This window comes from Meleagris gallopavo, chromosome 25, assembly GCF_905368555.1.
Source record: "Meleagris gallopavo chromosome 25, MGAL_WU_HG_1.1, whole genome shotgun sequence".
Taxonomy (NCBI): Eukaryota; Metazoa; Chordata; class Aves; order Galliformes; family Phasianidae; genus Meleagris; species Meleagris gallopavo.
The window spans coordinates 4,263,289-4,285,946 of NC_139428.1; the positions used below are offsets into that span (position 1 = coordinate 4,263,289).

The following is a 22,658-nucleotide window of genomic DNA, read 5'->3' on the forward strand; positions in this document are numbered from 1 at the left end:
CCTGCAGGCATTCAGGGCCAGGCTGGATGTGGCTCTGGGCAGCCTGGGCTGCTGGTTGGAGGCCCTGCACACAGCAGGGAGTTGGAACTGGATGAGCACTGTGGGCCTTTGCAACCCAGGCCATTCTATGAGACCATGATTCTGTGTCCCCACACTGATCCATCCCTCCTGTGCAGGTTCACCCAGTGCTGCCTTTGCTGGTGCCCACTCATCCCCATCTCCAACGAATGTAAATACACCCAATAATGGCAGCATCTGGAAAAGTTTATGGCATGCATCGTGAGGCTTCCAAAAGAAAAACTCACTGCTGAGCATTGCCCACAGAGCTGGTGCTTTCAGTTGGGATCGTTCCCAGTGTGGGTGGATGCTCCACCGGCTCCATGTGCTGCTCCTGTAGGCACCATTTTTCCATCTTGAGCCTCTTTTACCCAAGGAAGGACTCATCCTAAAGGGCGTGAGGGTCCAGTGGGATGCTGGGGGGCTTCAGTAGGTTTCACTGGGGCTTCGAGAAGATTTCAATGGGGTTTCAATGGGATTTCAGTGGAGCATCTGTGGGGTTTCCATGATGTTCCCTGGGGTTGGGATGTGCCCATCACACACGGACGTTCCCCCCATCCACGCTGCTGCTTCCATCGAAACAAACGACCTTCAGCAGCGCTGTGGGTCAATAAAACAATTTGTGAACGGATCCATCTTCTGTGGCAAACAGATGAAGCAGCAGTGGCTCCCTGGGCTGTTTTATGCACGGATGGGAGAGCCGTGAAGTCACAACAACGTGTGTGCACACATCCGTCTCCGTGCGGTAGAATGATGGCACTGAGTGAATAGATCTGCGTGTTCCAAAGGTGGCACAAAAAAGTGTCTCTGCAGTTTTGGAGCCTGGGAGGGGTCTCATTCCCCCCTGCCCATCTTTCTGCCATTCTGCCTCCAGGCTCCTGTAAATCCTATCTGGCCCTGAGCAGGCAGGGAACACAGGAGTTCATCCTTGGCCATGCAGTGATTTGTGAATTAATGACCTCTCCCAGGAATGGTGCTTTCTTACTGCATTTTATCACCTTCACTTTTGGGCTGGTGCAGGGAAGGCAGTGCCCAGGAGCAGGGGCAGCCCGCTGTGCCCTGCTGCTCACCTTTTGTGCTCCAAAGCCCCACAGGAGCTGCTGTCCATGGGATGCAATAGATGGGCACAGCTTCATCCTATGGGGTGCAGCTTTGTGCTCCTCTTCTTCAGCAGAGCTGCAGTGGGTGCAGTGCATTCTGCTGCAGGGCATTTCCCGAGAGCCATTAAAGCAAGGTGGGTAATTAATACCTTCCATGCATGAGGAACACAACGAGGCAGGGGAGGAGGAGGGCAGGCGGTGAGGCAGGGGGTCCCACAGCCCTTGGTGCCATTTGGAGTCCCAGCATCTCATGGCCACACTGTGAGCAGCCAATTCCCACACCTGAGCCCCCCTACTCACCCCAGTGCTGCTCCTGAAACCGTATCTATATGTATTGTACAGACATTCTAGATCTATTTTATTTTCTGTCAGCACAGTGTTGTGAGAACCTGGCAAGAGCCAGGATGTGGCCATTAGGAAGGCTTCAGGACTTGGGTTATTTTGCATTTTCCTCTTTAACTTGTGTTTTCTGCAGACTGGAAAGTAACTGATGGAGTGCAAACACTCAGCACTGCCCTACTGAGAGCTGTCAGACACGGCTTGGCTGAGATCATCCAGCAAGGAGAGGTGCCTTACTGTCAGCACTTGCTGTCAAAAGCCCTTTGATAATTTGCTCAGCAGCAGCAATTCCCATCTTCAGGAGCTGCAGAGCTCTGAGAGCCCCTGAGATCCTTGGGAATGCAAAAGGGGACTCTGAGAGCAGGCAGTGCTGGCAGTGGGGATGGTGTCTGCTTCCAGCTGTGCCCCCGGAGCTGAGGTACCCCGCAGTGGGGCTCACATTCTGACTTTTGCACTGGACCAAAGCAGTCCTTCACATTACCAACAGCACTTGAAGGGATGAGGAAGCTCAGGCTGCTCCAGCATTGCAAACCACCGCTGCAGTCATGTTTTTTTCCCCATTGAGCATCATTTTGTCCAGCACATCAGCTTGCTGCACCTCCAAAGCCAGCCCACGGCTTGCTTCCCTGCTCAGCACCACTCAGCACAGCAGCAGATGCAGTCGGTGGCTGCAGCACATCCTGGCAATCACATCTGCACACCCACATCCCCATCTCACTGGCTTTTATCTCCTCATCTCTGCCCCGTGCACCAGGCAGGCTCCAACCCGGAGTGAAGGTCACAAGTTACTGAGCCAAATGGAATTCCAGGAGAGCAGATTGCGATTGTTTTAATTAAAGGAGGGGAGGGAGGAGGGGAGGAAACCCTCCGACAGTTCCCCGTGTGAAGATGGAGGTACAGAGAAAGCTGAAATTGACTTTATAAAGGAATGGAAAATGAGAATGTCGAATGATTGACGAATAAAGGGCACTCTCCTTTGATTTAAATATGCTCCTCGTTTGTGCAGAATATGCTAATTTATACATTGCCTAAATAGCCAGTAGCTATTGTCTGTAAAACCACATCAGATCAGGGCAGCAGGGCAGTTAATGTACTGGCTGGATGTTCCGGCTGGTCAGTGAAGCGATCCCAGCTTCCTTCCACTGCCTCTGAAACCCTAAATGGAATAGCTGAGCTGTAAAAAAACCGCCGGGGGCATAAACTGAAGCTCCCTCTGCCCGCCTGCAATGGCACAGGGCTCTGCTCCCCACCAGGACCCCCAACCCCAGCCACCCCGGGGCTTTATCCCCCCACAGGGCCCTGCAGCGGCTCAGTTGGGCTCTGGGTCCCCGTGTCTGGATGCAGAGCCAACACACAGCAAAACGCAATGATCCCAAACCCACACAATCCATCCTCAGCCATTTGTAGCAGCCCTGGCTCGGGCTGGTCACCGGAACAATTTGTAATGCAAGAGGCTTCTAATTAACGAGATTCTGAAGTTAATTAAGGCAATCTTTCTCATCTCGTTTAGATGTTTCCCTACCCAGAGCCCACGGCCGGGTTGCAGCCCTCTGCCCTGTGCCATTCATTTCTCACGTGCTGTCCCAGCAGGTGACACCCGTGGGGACATCCCCTCCTGCCTTTGGGTCAGCCCAGTCAATGGGCACAGCCATGGGCTCCTCCTGCTTCAGAAAGCCTGTCCTGTGATCCCCCAGATCACTCCGGATTAAGTTTATAGTGATGTGATAAGTGGTAATAATACTGCTGCCTTGCCCCTAATTATTTCCCTTATAATTATGTACCCTCAAGAAACCTTTTAAGTAGCACTCTCTCATCAGCTCTGGTCCAAGGGATTCGATTGTTCCAGGAAAGGATCTTCTCAAGTCCACGGCCCTCGTTAGCCTCTACCAGCGAGGAGTGGGCAGGGTGTGCAGCTCAGCCCCAACACAGTCTGATGGCAGCAGGAAGCATCTGGCTAGGAAAGAAGCCTGGAAATCCGCTGGGCAGTATCAGTGAAAGGCTTTGAGCTGCAGTGTGTTGTCAGATGGTCGCATTCTGTGGTGTTTGAATCCCGTGGAAGTGCTCTGGTTGTGATGGGTGGAAGGAGAGGGTTCAGACCTTGCCTCGGTGGTCATTTCAGGGGCAGCCCTATGGGGTTTCCCATAAAATCAAGCTAGCCTTGGCTGCATTTCCCGTAACCCAAACACACTACTGCCCTCCCATCCCACCACTGCAGTTCCCTGCGTGCCTGCAGCCAAATCCATCCTGCCGCGACCCCCCCTCTTGGAGCATCCTCAGAGCAAAATTCATGGAATCACAAACCATCAAATGAGCCGAGTTGGAAGCGGCCCATAAGGACTATCGAGTCCAATTCGGTTTGTGGGTTTTAAGCACTTTGTGGTCTTTTGAGAACCTGTATAAACGGACACCACCCCAGGATCGTTGGGCACGTATTTGGAAGTCTACCTGGACGGTGATGCTTCAAAGACTCTCCCGTGCCTAATGGGAGATCAGGGAATTACCTCTGGTGAGGGCAAACCGACATCACTTGAGCCCTCAGGCAGGGAGCAGTGCAGTGCGTGGCCATGCCTGGGTCCCCAAAATCCTTTTGGGAAAGGCAGGGCACCACTGGAAGTCAGCACCCAGCCCTCTCCATGCATTCCGTCACCCCACTGCAGCCCTGCAAGCCAAGGGTGAGCTCCCAAGGAAAGTTGCCTCGCTGAAATAGTTAATGGGAAGCGATTCCATCCCCCAGCTCTCCCCCAGCTCACCACCCCTTGGAAAAAAAAAAAAATCAGAATAATAATTAAAAGATGCCTAGAAACGCTCTTGGAAGAGCATAAATTCTGAAGATGAAAGTAAATGATTAAAATAATTAAATACTTCAAGTTGACAAGCAGAAGCAGAATCTTGCCAACGGACATTTGTCGGTAATTAGTTAATTAATCCTAACACAAATTATAAGCCATAACAAACCAGTCAGGCTGAACGCAGCCGGCTGTTCAGAATTAAACTTAGAAAAATAGGGAGTGAGGGAAAGAAGAAAGAAAAGTTTTCAGGTCCTTGTGGGCTCTGGGCAGATGCTGGTCCCTTGGGATGAGCGGCTGGGATGGGGCAGAGCTCATGGCTCCCCACAACCCCCCAGGGCTTCTGGGGGTGATGGATGGAGCATGGGTGGGGAATAGGGGTGTACAGGCTGTGCTCCCCCAGCAAGAGCATGGAGGATGGGACAGCTGGAGCAGTGCGGGTCAGGACTTGGTTCTTCCACCCTTTATCCATGAGTAAGTGCAGAGCAAAGGCTCCTGAGCTCTGCATCCAGCTTTGGTGCTGATGCTGGTTGCACTCTGATTCGGGATTTGTTTGCAATACGAGCCGGGAAGGCAGGGAGGGACAGCAGTGCAGATGTCCCCACACCGCGCACACAGCCAGCAGGGACCAAACTGCCGGCAGGGATGCCAAAAGGTTAATGAGCTGCAGGCTGATTTCTCACCTCTGGCCACCTTGGCTCAAGACCAATTTTCAGCCCTAGATTGAGTGAGCCCGAGGACCCACGCCAGGGCACAGTGAATGACAGCTGATGTGCAGGAGTGGGGCTGGGGGGCACGAAGGGGCCGGGCTGAGCCTCTCCCACAGCACAGAAAGGCACCTGAGCAGGGGTGGAGCTGGTGCTTCCACAGAAGGGAGCACCCATGGCACACACGGACCCTCCAACCTACCAGAACAGAACCTACAGAGTGAGCATGCTCTACGTGCGTTACCCACTGACCAGACAAGGAAAACTTCAAACTGCAGACATGCCAGCCTCAGCCTCTCTGTCCCCAATCCCCTCCAACACACGTGCAGCAGGCGCCTGCTTGCCCTAACATCCATCCACAGCCCCACTGCAGAGAAACTGCTCTAAGTGTTCTGCATTATGTGAGCTCTGACCTTCAGAGGGGAACAGAAGGAATATTTTCCCCCCCGAGGCTAGAGTTGTCAGTGAAATGTCTGTCTTCCTTAATAATTTCAATCCGGGTGACAGGGGACAGGGCATTTTGCTCTGAACGAACGTACTGTAAAAACTGTCAGATGGAATTTGTCTCAAGAAGCAACATTTCTATCTATTCGGGGTCATAATTGCAGGCAGCTTCTGACCTGTGGAGCAGCACATTTTTCTCAGCTGAAAAAAGGATCCTAAAATAGGTGGTATGGGCTTCTGCAGAGCTTTGGATTGATGCTAAATGGATTCTAACAAGCAATGGAGATCTCCAGCAGCAGGCTTTCTTCTTTCGCTTTGTGTTTGTTGGGTTAGTTATTTAGTTTTGTTGTTTTTTTTTAAACCAGAACAAATCATGCACAGAAGTGATGTAGCAATAAAGAAGGGACACAAACTGCCATTCTTTGAGCTGGAGTAATGGCCTATTTCAGCCCACATCCTGTCCCCTCACTGCCCACCCCTCTGCATTTCCTCCTAACTGACACTGTCTTTTAATTAACTCAATAAGTAACCAAAAGGGCAATTAACCAAATGAATATTATGATAATTTGATTACCTACTTATAAAGCAGGGGAAACAGTAAGAAAAGTAATAACTCAGTGACCAGCAGGAATTCAAGCAGAAGGACAGAGCAAGGGGAGGCTTCTCTGGATGCTACTGCCTCTAAATCTCCCCCAATACCAAAGAAATCTCTGTTTGTTTTGTTAAACATTCTGATTCCTTGATTTGTGCCTCCTCAGTGGGGGACAAAAGCCCATGCAATAACTTGAAGCAGATTTTCTTCTTATGGTTTAATTTTCCAATTAGCAACGGTTATGAAGCGGATGATGGGATGATGCTGCTGGACCCCGCAGAGCCATGCAGGGATGGGTCACCCCGCTCAGGACCGGATGTCTTCTTGGCATTGCCAGCCTGGCTCTGCAGAGCTGAGCTTTTGCAATATCAGCCTGCAAGTGCCAGGACTGTGAGCAGCCACTGTGACAGCGCAATGGGCTGATAAGGAGGCTCCAGGAATAGGAAAAGTGGAGAAAAACCATTGCTGGTGTCCTGGCTGCAAAGCAGTGAGCAGACTGAGCCAGCGGTGAGCCGATGGTGACTGCAGGGCCTCAGCTGCTCTCGGAATGTTCTCACCTGCAAGATCAATCCTGGCAGAGACACACACCAGTGCTAATCAGCTCTGTTAGTGCAGCAGGCAGCAGGTCGCAATCCATTTTCACCTGCATGCTGCAATCGATGCCCCGCTCTTCCCATCACAGGCAGAGGGCAAACACAGCCTGGAGCAGGGGCTGCAGGTTTGGTAGGAGCCAGGAGGAAGGAAGTTTTGCTCCCTGCAAACTGGCCTTGGTCCCAGAACTGCTTGGGAACTGCAGGAGGGGAACCGTGCAGGGTTTGTCTGAGAGCAGAATCCGCTTACATGCACATGTTTGGGCCCACAGAAAGATGGCTCAAGGAGATCCGTGGAGCCCAGACGGAGAGATTAGTAACAAAGCTCCATGTAATCCTGGCAGGGTTCACTGCGGGGTTGTGGGATCCAGCAGCATGCTTCAGCAGTAGAGAGGAGCTCAGTGAATCAGGGCAGCCCTATTTCCATCCATACTCTGCCCTGTGATCACCACTAAATCACTTCTTTCTGTACTTCATTTCCTGCACCTGACATAGCAGGGACACGAGGTTCCCTTTCTTCTCTGGCGAGCTCTGAGCTCCAAGCAGGAAACCTAATCTAGGTGGCACAGCAATTGCAGCATCATTTACTAATGCTGTATTGAGACAGATGACAGCAAAGGGTAAAAACCAGTGCAAAAAAAACACCAAACAATCTGAGAATGCAAAAACCCTTTCTGTGCCACAGTCACACGTCACATCACAGCCCAAAGCTGGAAGAAACAGGGCTGCCAGCAGCCAGGCAAATAGCAGTGTGAGCTCAGAGAGCAGTGCGTGCTCCTGGCCGAGTGACCATAGATTATCACAACTCTGCACCCTGGGCACATGCAGACCAAGGACAGACCCTGCAGGGAAGCTCAGGAAAGCACTCCACTGTTTGCAAATGTCAGGAGCATGCTAAGTTTGCCAAGCATCAAAATGAGAACCAGACACCGTTAAGAGCAATTGCAGGCAGGGTAGCAGACGCCGGCACGGTAGAGCATGAAGCCTGATCAGGTAGAAGTGAGCTTGTTGTGCAGAGGTAGGAATAACAACTGCATCATCTCATGGACAGTGTGCAGAGGGGTAAAAAAATAAATAAATAAATAAAAAAGGTGTGGGAAAGAAAATGAACTGCTGAAAAGTTTGCAAAGTTGACTTATATATTCACAGGCGCTGCCTTTTTCCAGCTGTTGATGCAATGACTTGTCTGCATTTTCTGCTCAGCTCCAGGCTCTCTGCTGGAGCAATCAGCACCTGGTAAAAAGACTATTTCCTCTGTACATATCACCTTACATTAGGAAGCACTGGTCAGCCGTGTCACCGCAGGAGATGAGCAGTGGCTGCCCAGCCCACAGCTGGTGTCAGCCGCAGCACTCAGCGCCCGTGCCACAGCACTGTGTGTGTACAGCCAGCGTGGGCTGGGCTGAGGACTTTAGTAATAACTTCATTGTTTTATAGGCTTTCCCATATGGCTAACTACTTCGTGTAGAAAACATGACAGCTGTTCATCCTTACCAGCTTTTCTATCTACCTTCCAGCCATCCCATTTTTCCTAGTCTTAGCTAGCCTGTCCCTCTTGAGTTTTCACAACATGCATCTCTGCACTGGTTTGCTGTTATGGCAAGTTACACAAGGGACTCAGGCTGCTTCCTCTTTGCTGAGTGATCTTTCTCACCAAGGACGTGTAGCACACACACATACAAACACACTTAGCAATTAAAAAGGCAAATGCACATTCAATTTTAAGACCTACTACAGGTTGGAGAAATTCCTTTTAATAGTGAAAAATATTCCCCAAATTCTGCTAGCCAGAGATGCCTTGCTTCCCTCCTTACACCCATGTCATGATGTCAGGAGTGCCTTCACCCTAGGAAGAGAGGTAGGTGTGTACTGTATATATGCATGCTTCCAAACCAGGGAAATTCAATCTGTCAAGAAAGTTCAATAACAATGTTAACATTTAATTGCACCCTAGGGCCCAATGAAAATCAACAAGAAAGGTAACTGTTGATTTTTCGTTAACCTTCTCCTAAAGAGGTCTCAGAAAATCACTGTTATGTTAGACAGGCTGGCTGTGTGCACACATGCAGTAAGATCTATAGGGGAAAATGTGTTTAAAACTATAGGTTGGATCCACACAGAAAATACTTAAGCACTGGCAAAGAGCTCGGCCATTGTTAGGTAAAAGAAAACATCCTGTTTTGATTTACGCACACAGCACTCAATTTAACAAGTGTAGCTACAGGCAATTGGAAAACAGTCAAAATGGTGAATTTGCTGCTTACACTCATTTATACTGTTTCCTGAAGACAATTTGCTGTTGCTTCTTGGCATGTTTAGTACTTTTTAAACCACACAAAGGTTATGCCCAGTTCTCATAATTACACAGTGACTTTCTTGGTATAGGTACAGTTGGGCATTTGCCATGTGCTGTAGCATCCAGAATTTTATGTCCTGGGGCTGCTTCCTTTACAGCAACCGTGGGATTTTAATGCTTCGGTGGCCCCTTTCATTGGCGTGGGGCTGGGTCTTTGTGGAGCTGCACTTAGCTCACATGTTTGACAGGCTCAGGCAGCGTCTAATCAATAAAGCATGTGCTAGTGCTCGTCAGGATGGTGCCTGCAGTCAGACAACATCCAGGCAATTAGAGTATTTGTTTTGTTCCTCGTTATCAATTACCTACTTTACAGCCACACCTGGAAGCTTCTGGGTGCTCGGTGGCCACCTAACACAAAGCACTGAGAAGCTAAAATAGGCTGGGAGCAGGGAAAAAGAAAGGAATAGTGAGGAGAGCATCTGCTGCTCAGCAGCTGTCAGAACCCATGTTCAGCCAAGGGATGAGACAGGGACATTCCATTCAAAGTCCCAGAGCAGAGATCACAGAGATCTGAAGCTACCATCAGATCAGGAAATCATGCAGCTTGCGAGTTTTCCCTCAGTGTTTGGCATGTACATATCAGCAAGGAAAAAATTCCTGTGTTAGCCCAGTAGGTGAATCAAGCCAGGGCTTGTCTCTGTGGCTGCGGGGGTTTTGTGTGGGATGGGGCTGGCAGCGGGGCAGGGACAGCCCGAACTCGCTCATGGCTACTGGCTGCACAGCACGCAGTGCAGGAGCAGCAGGGAGTCGAGGCCAGAGCTCAGGCTTGGCACTGCCAGCCACTACTAACACAGGAAGATGGGCAGTGAATAAATCCCCGTGCTGCTGCTGGAGGGCCTTCACCGCCTCTTCACAGTTCAGCTCCCTTTGAACGCACAGATCAGAGGCTGCGGCAGCGCCAGGGTTTCATTTCCAATGCATTTTGTGCCCAAGAACAGCTGCCTTGCAGGGCAGGGTTTGGAGCAGCTTCCTCTCCTCCTGGACCTCCACAGAGTTTCAGTTCCAAGCAGTGCCCTCTGCTCCAGGGCATACAAGCCAAGCCAGCTTTATTTTATCCCACAAAGCATACGCGGCAGAAGCTGCCCTATACAACTCGATTTTCCACCTTTCTTTGAGACTGAGCTTTGCAAGCATGCTTTTTAACAACGAACAAGATACACTTCGGCTGTGAGCGGCACCAAACACCCCAACTCACGAGCGCAGAGGCCCAGATTTGCTTGAAGCCTCCACCCCCCCCATGGGACAGGAGAACCAAACTGTGGAACACAGAGCACAGACCGTGCCCCACAACGAACGCATTGGACAGAACAACCTAAGTAACCCCTGAGCGCACCCAGGCGCTGCTCCCTGCTCATGAAGATTAGTTAGCAGATACAATTAGGGCAGAGGACATAAAAGCAGATCAGCACCCACCCCACCCCACCTCCCCTCAGGCGCCAACAGACGCCCGGCGCAAGGCGCGCGTCCCCACGTGACTCCCGCACCGTGCTCTCGCGAGACGTGACGTCATCACACCGCGCCGGCGCATGCGCGGTAGCGGCGTTTCGGAGGCGGCGGCGCATCGCTGTGTCACGGCGCGGGGCGGCGGAGCGCGGCCGCCATGGAGTACCTGATCGGGATCCAGGGCCCCGACTACGTCCTGGTGGCTGCCGACACCGTGGCGGCTTCCAGCATCGTCCAGATGAAGCACGGTGAGGGCCGAGCGGAGCTGCCGCTGTTCCGGGTTGCCGCTCGCTGGGCCCGGCCTCGATCACCTGTGCTGCTGGGGGCTCCCAGGCCCGCGACGTGCGGCACCGCGCGGGGAAACGCTGTGAGGGTCTTTAATTCGGGTCTGGTTCCTGCGAGGGGCTGCCGGCTCGGAGCTCTGGTCTCGCAGGGCTGCGTGTTCTGTGTAAAGCCGGCACTCCGAGCTGCCGTGCCCGCTGGTGGTTGTGTTTGCTTAAGGCTTGAGGTAAACGTCGCTTGTTGGCCCAGGCCTCGCTGTGGGGCTGCGTTGGGTGTTCCAGAGGAATAATGAGGGCAGGGAGAAGGGCTTGGTTGGAGCTATCTGCCTGTTAAAGGGCGTTTCGTGGGGAAAAGGGGATACTGGAAGTAAGAGCAACACGAGGTATGTGAATTGCTGCGATATCTTTTTAGCTTCCTGATGTGGGAAAACACCTGGAGAGTTTTCAAGCCTTTGAAGTTCTCAAAAATGGCTTTTTCTGCCTGTTGTTGTAGTAACGTGGGCTAGGAGTATGTGCACAAGGTGTACAGCCTTAATCCAAGCCCTGTGCTCTAGAACATTACCAAAAAAGCTGTAAGTTGATGTATTGATAAATTTTCCGTAGAATCCTCAGTTTTACAGCTAGTGGTGCTTTTGCCTAAAACTGTGTTTCACATCAGATCTCCTTGTTTCCTTTGCCTAGACCACGATAAAATGTTTAAGATGAGCGAAAAGATCTTGCTGCTGTGTGTGGGCGAGGCTGGAGACACCGTGCAATTTGCAGAATACATCCAGAAAAACGTTCAGCTCTACAAAATGCGAAATGGTGAGTGAGGGAGATTACTTATCTGTAGCTCTACTAAGCTGCTTTTAACACGAGTGACAGTGTTTAAGGAAGATATCCATTGCATGCCAGCTGTTAGCAGCTTTCCTGATGTATGTGGCTGAGAAATTCCAGCATGTGCTTGTAGTATTTAACTTTTTCGAGCTGTGTGTTTGAATGCTCTGTATGGCTATGAGCTACCTGGACTTTGAGGGCTCTTTGCATGATTTTCTCTGTAATGTAGCATTCACAATAAAATGGGATTAAACAGATTAAATGATGTAGTACTTTGATATTAAAGGATTAACTTATTATTTCCAAAATCAGTGGTTTAGGTTGGATGTTAGGAGGAAGTTTTTCACACAGAGGGTGGTGAGGCACTGGAACAGGTTGCCCAAGGAGGCTGTGGATTCCCCATCCCTGCAGGCATTCAAGGCCAGGCTGGATGTGGCTCTGGGCAGCCTGGGCTGCTGGTTGGCGACCTGCACACAGCAGGGGGTTGGAACTGGATGAACGTTGTGTTCCTTTGCAACCCGGGTCATTGTATGAAATTATCTGTATGAAATTACCTGTGAAATAGTATGGGAAATCATTGAGTTAATTGTGTATATGATTTTTTTTAATCAAATATGCATTTCTCCTTCAGGTTATGAATTGTCTCCTACTGCAGCTGCAAACTTCACACGCCGAAATCTAGCTGATTACCTTCGGAGTCGAGTGAGTAATAAGCAAAAGATTTTGGCCAAAACTTTTGGGAGAAATCTTCCATTTTAAAGTACTAGGGTCTGATGTATAGGTGTTGGCTTCTGTATTTGTGTATGAATTCACTTGGAAAAGTAACAATTTCTTGTTAAAGTAAATACTGATTTGCATATTCAGAAAAGTTATGGGGTGTTGATAACTGATACAACTGTGGTCTTAAAATTTCATTTTTGGGCCTAACAAACATTTTGTTACAAACACTAAGTGCAGCTAAGTGAATTAAGCCTCTTTAACATCGAGATAAGGTTGTTAGTTTTCATGCAAATGCACTGAATCCGTTTAATCTTCTTGGAAAATGATTTAATAGAGCAAAGCTGTTTGATGTGCTTAGCAAAACAAGTCCCTTTTGTAAACAGCAACACGAGGCTTTCAGGAAACACGAAATCCAAGTCGAAGCTTTATATTTTTTCTCAAGTTACTGAACTGTAATTACTGATTTTTCTCATGGTAATTTTTTTTTTCAAAGTATTGCTAATAAATGCATCCTGTCAGTGATTCTCCAGCTGTCATGCTGGGATACCCTTTGAAGCACAGTGAAGTCAGAACTTCTGTTTGTCTTTCATCTTGTTTGGCTGTATGCAAGTCAGTGTCCTTGGATGTGTGCTTTCCAAATTTGATAAATGGGCGTAACGCATGTTGAAATAAATCTGTTATTTCCCCAGGAGAAAAGGCTTAATTCTTCTTGTAAAATGTTCTAATGTTTTCAGGAGGGGCAAACAGACTTCTAAAGATCCAAGGTTAGGAATTACTTGGTTAGCATTCTTCCCAGTGTGTTGCATAAAACAAAACAAGAGCAAAGAGGATATTGAAAATGAAGTTAAACAGATCTGTCAGGAATTGGACATGGGTAAATGAGGTTGGTGCTTATTCCAGCAGTTTACTTCACAGGCTTGAAATCATATTTTACGTGGGCACATAGAGGCCCCTTCCAGCATCAGCTTTATTGCTGAGGGTTAGGCGTGTGTGGAGTGAGGCACAGAGCTGTGCATTGAACTCATCTGTAGGAGCAGCCTGATGGCAGTGTTCTCTTTTCTGATGTGGAGGACAGCTGAAGGTATCAAATTTTTAAGTTAATCAAGCTTGTAGAGCAAGTGGAATAATTCATTACAGGGTCCTTGTGTTACACAGGTGAGGCAATACTGAATGTCCTGCCTGCGTGCAGAAGCAACCATTTCATAATCTGATTTAAATACCACTAACAAGAGTAATTTAGCAGAAGTTTTGGCATCCTTAGCTGGCAGCATGTGGCATGATGTGGCACTGTCTTCTGTGCCACGTCCCTTGGGGCCTGATCCTTCCCCGTGCCTCTCCTGCTTCCCGAGCCCCTGCTTGTCTTCCAGCTCACCTGCTCCAGATGGGCAGCACAGTGGGGAGGACACTGGCAAAGGCAGATGTGTTTATTTACTGGAGACAAAATGCTGTGCTGTTGCAGATGGCAGTGCCCCAGAGCAAGTGGTGCACTCTGACACTGTCACACTACAGTGATCTCTGTTCTGAGAACTCTTTCTTTAAACATAGCACATCGTGACTTCGTGTGCATTTAGAATTTGTTTGTACAAACCTTGCCATCAGAACTTTTTTCCTATTTTTGTGCCTTTTTTTAATTGATGCGATACAAGGATTAACACCAGCTCTGTGTACCTGTTCGAGTTGCATGTAGGACTCCTGAAGCTCTTAAGTGAATTATGTGGATGATAACAATGTTCTAGGTTCTTCCCTATGCTGTCTAGTTTGATTTCATTTATATTTGCAGATGAGCCAGTACTAATATGAGTTTCTCCAGCGTGGTTACCTTTATTTCTGACAGTTTGTGTGTATGGCACTGCTAGCTTTTTGTTACCTTGCAGTGCACATTCTTTTTAATAATACTGTTTCACAGTTTAAAATCTGCTCCACGCTATTGAAGGAAGTTGTTTCCCCTGCTGTTCTCCACACCTTGTTAATAAATATTCTCTGGAATCAATGTCTGCTGTCAGGCAACGCTTTCACTTGTGAGCTTTACTTTCTGAGTAGAAACAGAAGCATGAAAAATGGAAGGGGAAAGCAAACAGTGTTAACCAGCTGGTACAGTGAGGCATCTGTGCAGCGTTACATTTATGTTGATAAATTTTGAAACCATTCTAATTAGAGTATGGTTGCTGCTTTAGCAAAGCTCTCAAGCTTTAGCAAAGCATGCAGACATGAAGCTGTTGCTGGAGTAGAAATAGGTTGTATTTTGAAGGAAATGGCTAGCTTTCTTCTATTCACACAGCCAGTGATGCACAAAGTCTTGTAATAAGGATGTTGCGTGGATAATACAACGTATTTCTCACATTACTTTCCCAGTGCTGAGGATATTGCTCTAGGTGGTAGGCACGTGTGTCAGATCTGTGGTGTTCTTGCAAGTCATGTTCAGCCTTCGTGCAGGGCTTTATACTCTAAAGTAGTGTCTGCAGGGAGCTGCTTATTTTTCGTTTGTAAGTGAGGCAAATCTAGGTGCTGCATTGGAGCCTGCTGGCTTTTAAATAGGTGAGTGGTGCTGCAGTTCCCCTTCCAGTGGTGCCTCCACATCGGCATTTGATTCAGCAGGTGACTCAGTGTTATATGTTAGACCTACAATTGAGCGTGCGTGGTGGTGGGGAGCAGGAAAAATACCCCCCCGTCCCTGAAACCCTTTGAAGTTCAACTTCTTGTCGGGTTGTGACGCTGTGTTTAATTATAGGTGACAGGCTCTGGCCTGAGTCCAAGGAAAGGCTGTCAGTTCCTTTCTCCTTGTCCACGCTTGGCAGGATGCTTCCCCACCTTTCTCCCTCCCCCTTGCTGTGACTTTGGCTTCCGCCAGATGTCACACGGCTGCCTGTCGCAGCCCAGCCTCCTGAGCCTGTTGGTTTGGTGTATTTATCACAGCTGTTCTCTTCAGCTGTAAGTTCTGAAGAATTTCACACGTGCCTTAATTGCTGTAGTTATTTTAAATCAAACAGCATAAAGTGCAAAGCTACTTGTGGTGAGGAAATACAGCCTCTCATGGCAAATCTGGGGGAGCTGCGTTTATCCTGGAGTGACAGCCGTGTTGTTTGGTAACCCTTTAGCCACAGCAGTCCTCTGCAGAGCTTAGGGCAGTGGGCATGGGTTTAGTTTGAAACAGAGCCTTGGAAATGGAGAAGTGTTCACTTAATACAATTAAGTTCCATGTAGGGGATTCTGAGTGTTTGCATCTTACTGCACTGTGAGCATAAATGTCACTGTTTGAGGGTGTGAACTGAGTCCTCCTGTGTAAACTCAACAGAAAGGCTTGGTGTATGAGAATATTTTCACTTAGGGAAGTAATAAATAGGTCGTGTATTCTAATATTTAAATCTACCTTTCTTGAGTAATAGGATAGCATGGGTAACAATTTCTTTGCATTTAAGAGGTTGTCTCAGCCCTTTAGTGGGAGAACATGCAACTGAAAAATAGCTTACAGATTGGAGTCTGTATAACACCATTTGTTTGTTGTTGAGTGTCTCACATATGCCAGTGTTGGTAATTCAAAGTCACACAGTGATTTGAGTGATCTTGTGTCACGGCTTTTAAATATCAGCCTGTGTGATGTTGGAGAACAAATAAAATGCAGCCTAATTAAATGAATACAGCTGCACAGTTACTGGTTACAGATACTCTGAAATGCTTTAAGATTAATGCACATCGTGGTGATGTAGTGTTGCAGCATCTTAGTCAATTTTAAATGGTAACAAACCAGTTCCTTAGAGCTTTGTGTGATCAATTTAGCAAAATAGTAAAGATTAAGTTTGGTACACGCAATAAAAAATTAATTGCCAATTAAGGCTGTGCAACACTGTATATATCTGTTCACGCTGCACCGTTTATAAGCTTTCATGTGTGCTAAAATGGTCTCTGGTTAACAGCAGCGTGACTGAGAAAAGAGCATATGAAATTAACAGAAGTTCTTACAGACTGCAGAACGCTCACATTGTGCTCCTGTGTTGACAGTAAAAATTATCAACTTTTATGTTGAAACTAAAGAATTTTTTGTGAAAACGTGATTAAAGTTTTCATTTTGTTGGAATGTGCCATGAAATCTTAAAGAAAAAAGGGCAGAATTGTACTTTTTTTTTTTTTTATTCTGCATGCTGTAACACCAGGGGACTTGATCTTTTCTGATACTGAAGTCCAGCATCTCCTGTGAGGAGCGTAGATGTCAGTTGCTAGTCACTGCATCATGAAGAATTGCAAAAGCAGCTGTGTTGCTATTCTGCGTGACAGTTAAGATCCAAAACCTCGTGTGTGGCTGCTCTAACAAAGTGGTATTTCTGTTTGCAGACCCCTTACCATGTCAACCTTCTCCTGGCTGGCTACGACGACCATGAAGGTCCTGCCCTTTATTACATGGATTACCTTGCAGCTCTGGCTAAAGCTCCTTTTGCAGCACATGGATATGGTGCATTCCTTACCCTCAGCATCCTGGACCGCTATTACAAGCCAGGTAAGCGGAGCCTGCAAAGGGACAAATTCTCCCATTGTTGATTCATAACTGAAAGGCTTCAAGAATGGGTTTGGCATGTACACAGCCAGCTGGTCCCTCACAACTGCTGTGCTGCTGCAGGTTTAAACTTGACTGTTAGCTGAAATGTGGCTTTGAAGGTTGCCTTCTGCTTTTGCTGAAGGAGCCAAGGGAAGCTAGACAGTCCTAACTATTTTCCTATTTGAAGCACAGTGGTCTGCAAGTGAAAGAAGTTCCAGTTTCACATAGAACATGATTGGACTTTTCTAGACAGTTTACTGTTAATAGTTTTTAATAAATAGCGTTTCATTTTCTACTTGTTTGTTGCTATGACACGGGTATTCCAGAATATCCATCTCCAGAGTGCAACTGCCATCTTTTTGCTCTGTGTTTTGGATTGGTTTCATTTGTGGTGTATCAAAAATATAGGGGTGAAAAAACATTCCTTCCTAGCAAGGTTATCTCAGAACTCTGAGGTGCTGAAGATGAGCTGGCACAGTAGTTGATTATAATTGTGTATGCTTGTAGCTGTCTAAAGTCTTAATTTTAGATTTGTGCTCCATCCCTGTTTATCAGATGAGGAGATGTGCAAAGCTGGAACTGCAATTCATGACATCTTTGACTTTAACTACAAAACTGCTTTACTCCTTACTGTGTGCAAAGCTGAGTTTGTTCTCACAGTGAATTTGTTCACTTAGCAATCCTTCCATCTACCTACTGCAAGAAAAGCAGCTGTAGGATGGCAATTTTATTTTAATGGGGGCTCTTTTAACTGAACAGTGAATGTGAGTCAGGAACAAAAGCTTTAGAAATAAGATCCACGGAGCTTAGCTGCTTTCTAGCAACGTCCTTTACAAATGATAGTAGCACATTTTCATCACTCCTTGTGAAAAGAGGAAAAACAGTAAACGACAATGGGTTGTCATGGCTTGCCATCCCTATCCAGTGCTGGATTTTATCCTAATGTGTGAGAATAGCAGGGGCATCACACACGTGCCTTTCCCATTATTAAAACTAATACCCAGCAGGGAACACAGCACTAAAACCAACCTCCGCCTACTGTCACTGACTTGCAGCCGGCTGTGGACAGATGGAGCTGATTTAAAACTGTAATAAACTTGAGGGGAGAGGGGAGGCTGGACTCCTCCAAAGCCTGCTCCCTGGCCATGGGAGGCAAAATTCCGTCATGCTTCCCATTCAGTGGAACAAATCGATTCTCAATGGCTTGTTGCAGTGTGAGTGCTTCAGCTCAGGGCGTCCTCAGTACATCTGGAAAGTGTTTTCTGTGAGCTGGGAAGTAGAGCTTTTGGTGCTCAGCTGAAAAGTTGTTTAAATTTAATAAAGTTTCTGTTGAGAGAGATGGCCTCTAATTAAATCAATCTGGGGATGTTTTCTTTCAGGTATCACACGTGAGGAAGCTGTGGAGCTCCTAAAGAAATGTCTAGAGGAGGTGAGTTGCCAAACTTGGCTCCTTGTGATCCTGAGAAAGGAATGTTTGTTTGCATTCATTTGCTGATATTTTCCTGTTCCTCTTGTCGCATAGTTTGCTCTCTTTGCCAGAAGGGATAATAAATGCACATTGACCAGATGTGGAATAGCTACTGAGGAAAAGGATTTGTGAGCGCTTGCGTTGTCTTAGCATGGTTCATGTCCTCCAGAACATAAACTTTAAGCTTAATTGCTTTTCTTTACTTCTACTTCTTTCATGCTTAGCATAATATTGATACAGACAGTCTTTGACTTTCTTTTATGTTGCTTCTGAATGTAATGCAAGCATCCCTGTGTTACTTGTGTTACACGTAACTAGAAGATACTTCTCTTGCAGCTTGTGAAGTGATATCTAAGTCTAATTGGGGTGAAGATTTGACCTTAAAGTTCATAATCTATTTTAATGTAAACGTATCATTTCGGACTCCAAGGCTTTTATTGAAGGAGAATATTCCCTGTCCTTGTCTTTGAGATTGAATTTAATATCGTTGGGAAGAAACAACTAGGGAAACATTAGGAAGACTTGTTCTAACGAGGTCCTGTTTAAATTCTTTTTGATGCCTACACTGTGTCCTGAGTTACAGCCTGCTGTCTTCCTCCTTAAATGTCTTCCATGCTAACAGGCTTTTGTGCTTTGAATCTCTGGTCTAACATGGATAATATTATAACAAAATTGTACTAAATGTTTCCTGAGCTGTGAAAATCCCCCTAGTTCTAGTGGCATTAAATATTAGCAACAAGAACAGGATGGAAATTTTGATGAGCAACAGCTCATCATATCCCTTAAGTAATGCTATTCTCTTTTGTTTAAGCTGTGAATTAATCTTACCTCCTTTGTCTTTTGAACAGCTTCAGAAACGCTTCGTCTTAAATCTGACTTCTTTCAATGCCCGATTCATTGACAAGGATGGCATCCATGAAGTGGACAATGTACCCCTTCTAAAAGCGTTGTCTTAACCCCTGAGATCTTTCTTCAGCAGTCTTTTTTTGTTCAGCTTTTGGTTTTTTTAATATTCATTTGAAGCACCCAAGACGTGTACTATGCTGGGAGATTGAATAAAGGTTGACATTTATGCCAGTTCCATCTTTTGATTCCACTGGTCCTTCCTGGGAGTGTTTAAGTAAAATAATTCCTTACCTTCATCATTCATGAAGATGAGATGTGATTTGTTGGCAGTGGTGCCACGTTCAGATTCTCCTACACTTATTCTGATAGTTTTTACTGTAAGTTTTCTGATGTGTGGGAAAACGACCATATTTTCTGGAAGAGAATTTGCAGTCATCTTCCTCACGCTGAGTATTAAAGCTCAGCAAACAGCAGGCAAGTGCTTTGTGCTAAACATACCAGCATCCTATTTCATCTTTCACAGGACTTTACCTCTGCGTTATAAAAATCTGACTTTCAAAGACTTCTTTTTGTTATTCTTCCTTTTGTTATCCTTGGTTTCGATATAATCCAAGTGGAAAGAGAGGTTTTCAATAAACAGTGGATTTTGAAATGCTAGTGTCACTTTTTACTCAGCTGGATTCTGGGAAGGGATGTTCTGGCAGTTAGCTTGGAGCTATATTATTTAAACATGCATACCAGTTGTGTGATTGTTTTTTTTCTTAATTGTCTCTACAAGTTTTATGAAAAATAATTTCAGCACTTTTCATAAATCCCTGGATTCTCTCAGCTAGCTGGAGCTCCTTCTGTAAGAAAAATCACTGATATTGTCTGGGTTGTAGGCAGGAGCCTTAAATGATGTTCATGTGGCTGATCCTTAATGCTCTGCCCAGAAGTGATTCTGATGGGAAGAAATTGAGACTAATTGAGGCTGATTCCCTGCTTGAAATTACACTGTGCAGGTCAGCTATCTCAAACATTCTCTTTGGGTGCATATTTTAAGTTCAGAAGAACAATCTTGGAAATAGAAGGATGTGTACAAGATTCTATGTGGATTATATTGTGTGACATGATATAACACCTAAGTTTGTGTACCTGGGAGAGGTGACCAGCAATCCATCTAAGCTTTTTTGGCTTGACTCTGTGTTTTTAGGGTACTTGCATTTATATCCTCTGTACAGGTGATGTTCAGGATGTGGCTGTGGCACCACTGCTGCATGGGTTTACCCTGAAATCCTGAGTCTGTTGAAGTTAGTAGGCAGAGCTTCATTTCAGTGGATGCAGAATGTTTATCTCTTCAGGAAGCTGCCAGTTGTAAACCAGGTGTTCCTGTATTCCTGAGTTCCTGTATTCCTGATCACGTGAGAACTGGAGGCTGAGCATCACTCAGTGACACAGAATAAACTTGCAGCTCTGGTGCTTTTACTCATCCTGCCTCTTAACACTGCCCTTAAATCTAAATCTGAAGTCACATCAGACTATGTAGTCTTTTAATTTTTTCCAGAATTAGTCTAATTATGAGCTCTTTCTGTTGTACTCTTGTCTGCAGTTAGTTTTATTTAAAGCCACCAATACAACTCTGAAAGGTTTCACTGCAATTGACTGTCTTAAACCTCAAACAGTTTTTATTTTTGTTTTCTTACCCATAAGTTGTCTTCAGCATGATTTTTCTCCTGGCAGGTCACATTTAACATGAGTAGTTCTACTTTTGTTTTTGAAATCTCACCTCTTCATGTTGCATTAACGTAGTTGTTCAGCTTAATATGCAGCATATCTAATTTTACCACTGATGTTGAATGTTTTTGCAGGTTTTTTTTTGTCTCTTTTTCAAACTCACCATTGCAAGGTGAGCTGATGTGATATTTTTGTCACTGCATATCAAAGTTGCAGTGCCTCTTTATTGGAGGCAGTCATTATTTCAGACACCAGAACTGTGCTGCGGTGCTTTTAGATCATGTTAGAGTCTGGCAGAGGCTCTGCCTGGTGTTTTTATTGGCACCTATTTGCATGCAGGTGATTAATAAACATAAAACAATTATTCCATTGCAAACATCCCCGTTGAATTCAGGTTGCAGTGGAACATATGTTATGCCTGAGGGCAAGGACCAAGGTCTGAATCCCCCATTGAGTGGAGGATGCAAGGGGTTACATCAGAAACCAACAGAGCAGCAACCTCTAGAAATGAACAAATACAGCCCTTTTTTTCTTTTTGCTTTTCTTTTTGGACAAAGCAGTTGAACAAAAGAATAGGTCTGCAGTGAGGTTTGTCTGTGGCCTCTAAAGAGAGAAGTTTTTTTTGTGGATTTCTCAAGAATTTGTACCTTTTTAAGGAAAGGTGTAACACTTTTGCTATATAACCTTGTGGGATGTTTTAAAGGTCTGCTGTGATGCTGAGCTTTAGAGTCAGAAACATTTGACTTCCTTTTGCTTGATTATAATGCATGGGGTGTTGAGAGGAAAAGTTTTAAGCTTCCCATCAAGGGGAAGAAAACCTTTTGTCTATTTCACCTTTGGGACTAAATTGAACAAGGACAAAAAAAAAAAAAAAAACACCCTGCTTTTTACTAATGTATTTTTGTTCTTTATGTTAAAAAAATAAAAGTTGTAAACCAAGGTAACGTTTGCAGGGTATCGTATCCACCTTGAGCTGCTCTGCTTTGCTTTGGCTGGTAATTCTCACCATATGTTTTACTGGCAAAAGCCTCAGGGCCTAAAGAGTTAACAGGGCACTTTTTTCTCCTTTTAGGTTTCCTGTTTAAAGACGGTCTTTTCCTGAGCAGTGTGTGTGTAACAGATCACTGCACCAGCTCATCTCTTCGGGAGCCATGAGATCGGTTTACAAGGAGCGGAGCTGTGTGCCTTGGGGCTGTGCTGATGCTGGGAGTGTGAGGGTAGGTGCTGGGTCTGGGCTGTGCTGAAGGAGTTGGCTTGTTCCAGCAGACCCCAGTAGCAGTGTACCTTACACAGTCAGAAGATGCTTTTGATTTTTTTCCTCTTTGTTAAAGGTAAAAGGGCTGTGTTCATAACAGCGGGTTAGGTTGATTCAGTTTTCCAGCCTAAAGCAGGGACAGAATATTCTGTATTAAATAGTTTGAGCTCTAAGGATGCCTCTGTCTGCCTCTAACTTTGCTACTTGTCAAGCACTGTGTGAAGGAAAAATTAATTTATCCTACCCGTAAAAAGTTTATCCTTTGAGCCATTTAACATTCTTTAGAGCCTTAACCTTTGCCAGAGGTTCCATATGTTGTTATCAGGCTGCCATCAACATAACTAAGTGCAGGAAATTCTCACGTGAGCACTGATCAAACTAAACAGACATAAGTTGTCTTAGCAGACATTAAAAAGAGGAAAATGAAAGTAGTGGCATTAAAACATGTCCTTCTATTGTGTTTTCTGTGCTCGTGACTGCATTGGTTTGAACCTCTGAGTACCCACGATCTGCTGAGGACCAGACTAAAAAGAAAATAGTTATCTTGAAAATGCAAAGTGACGTTTGAAGTGTTTTGTTTCTGTGCTAATGTGCAATTCGGTAGTTATCCAATAAGC

General features: G+C 46.0%; 1 protein-coding gene across 1 annotated transcript; it reads left to right on the forward strand.

The window, feature by feature from the left end:
- The first annotated feature begins 10,475 nt into the window (after positions 1–10,475).
- PSMB2 (proteasome 20S subunit beta 2) lies at positions 10,476–19,310 on the forward strand. Its single transcript, XM_010723331.4, has 6 exons — positions 10,476–10,662; positions 11,377–11,499; positions 12,143–12,213; positions 16,558–16,720; positions 18,139–18,188; positions 19,076–19,310. Exons 1-6 carry the CDS (start codon positions 10,572–10,574, stop codon positions 19,181–19,183), a joined length of 606 nt encoding a protein of 201 aa, XP_010721633.3. The 5' UTR covers positions 10,476–10,571; the 3' UTR covers positions 19,184–19,310.
- The last annotated feature ends 3,348 nt before the right edge of the window (positions 19,311–22,658 follow it).

Excerpts from the sequence above, each read along its gene's own strand:
- PSMB2 (XM_010723331.4), top strand. The coding sequence starts at position 10,572 with ATGGAGTACCTGATCGGGATCCAGGGCCCCGACTACGTCCTGGTGGCT. Across the intron at positions 10,663-11,376 it reads CATCGTCCAGATGAAGCACG|ACCACGATAAAATGTTTAAG; the intron begins GTGAGGGCCGAG and ends TCCTTTGCCTAG. Across the intron at positions 12,214-16,557 it reads CTGATTACCTTCGGAGTCGA|ACCCCTTACCATGTCAACCT; the intron begins GTGAGTAATAAG and ends TTCTGTTTGCAG.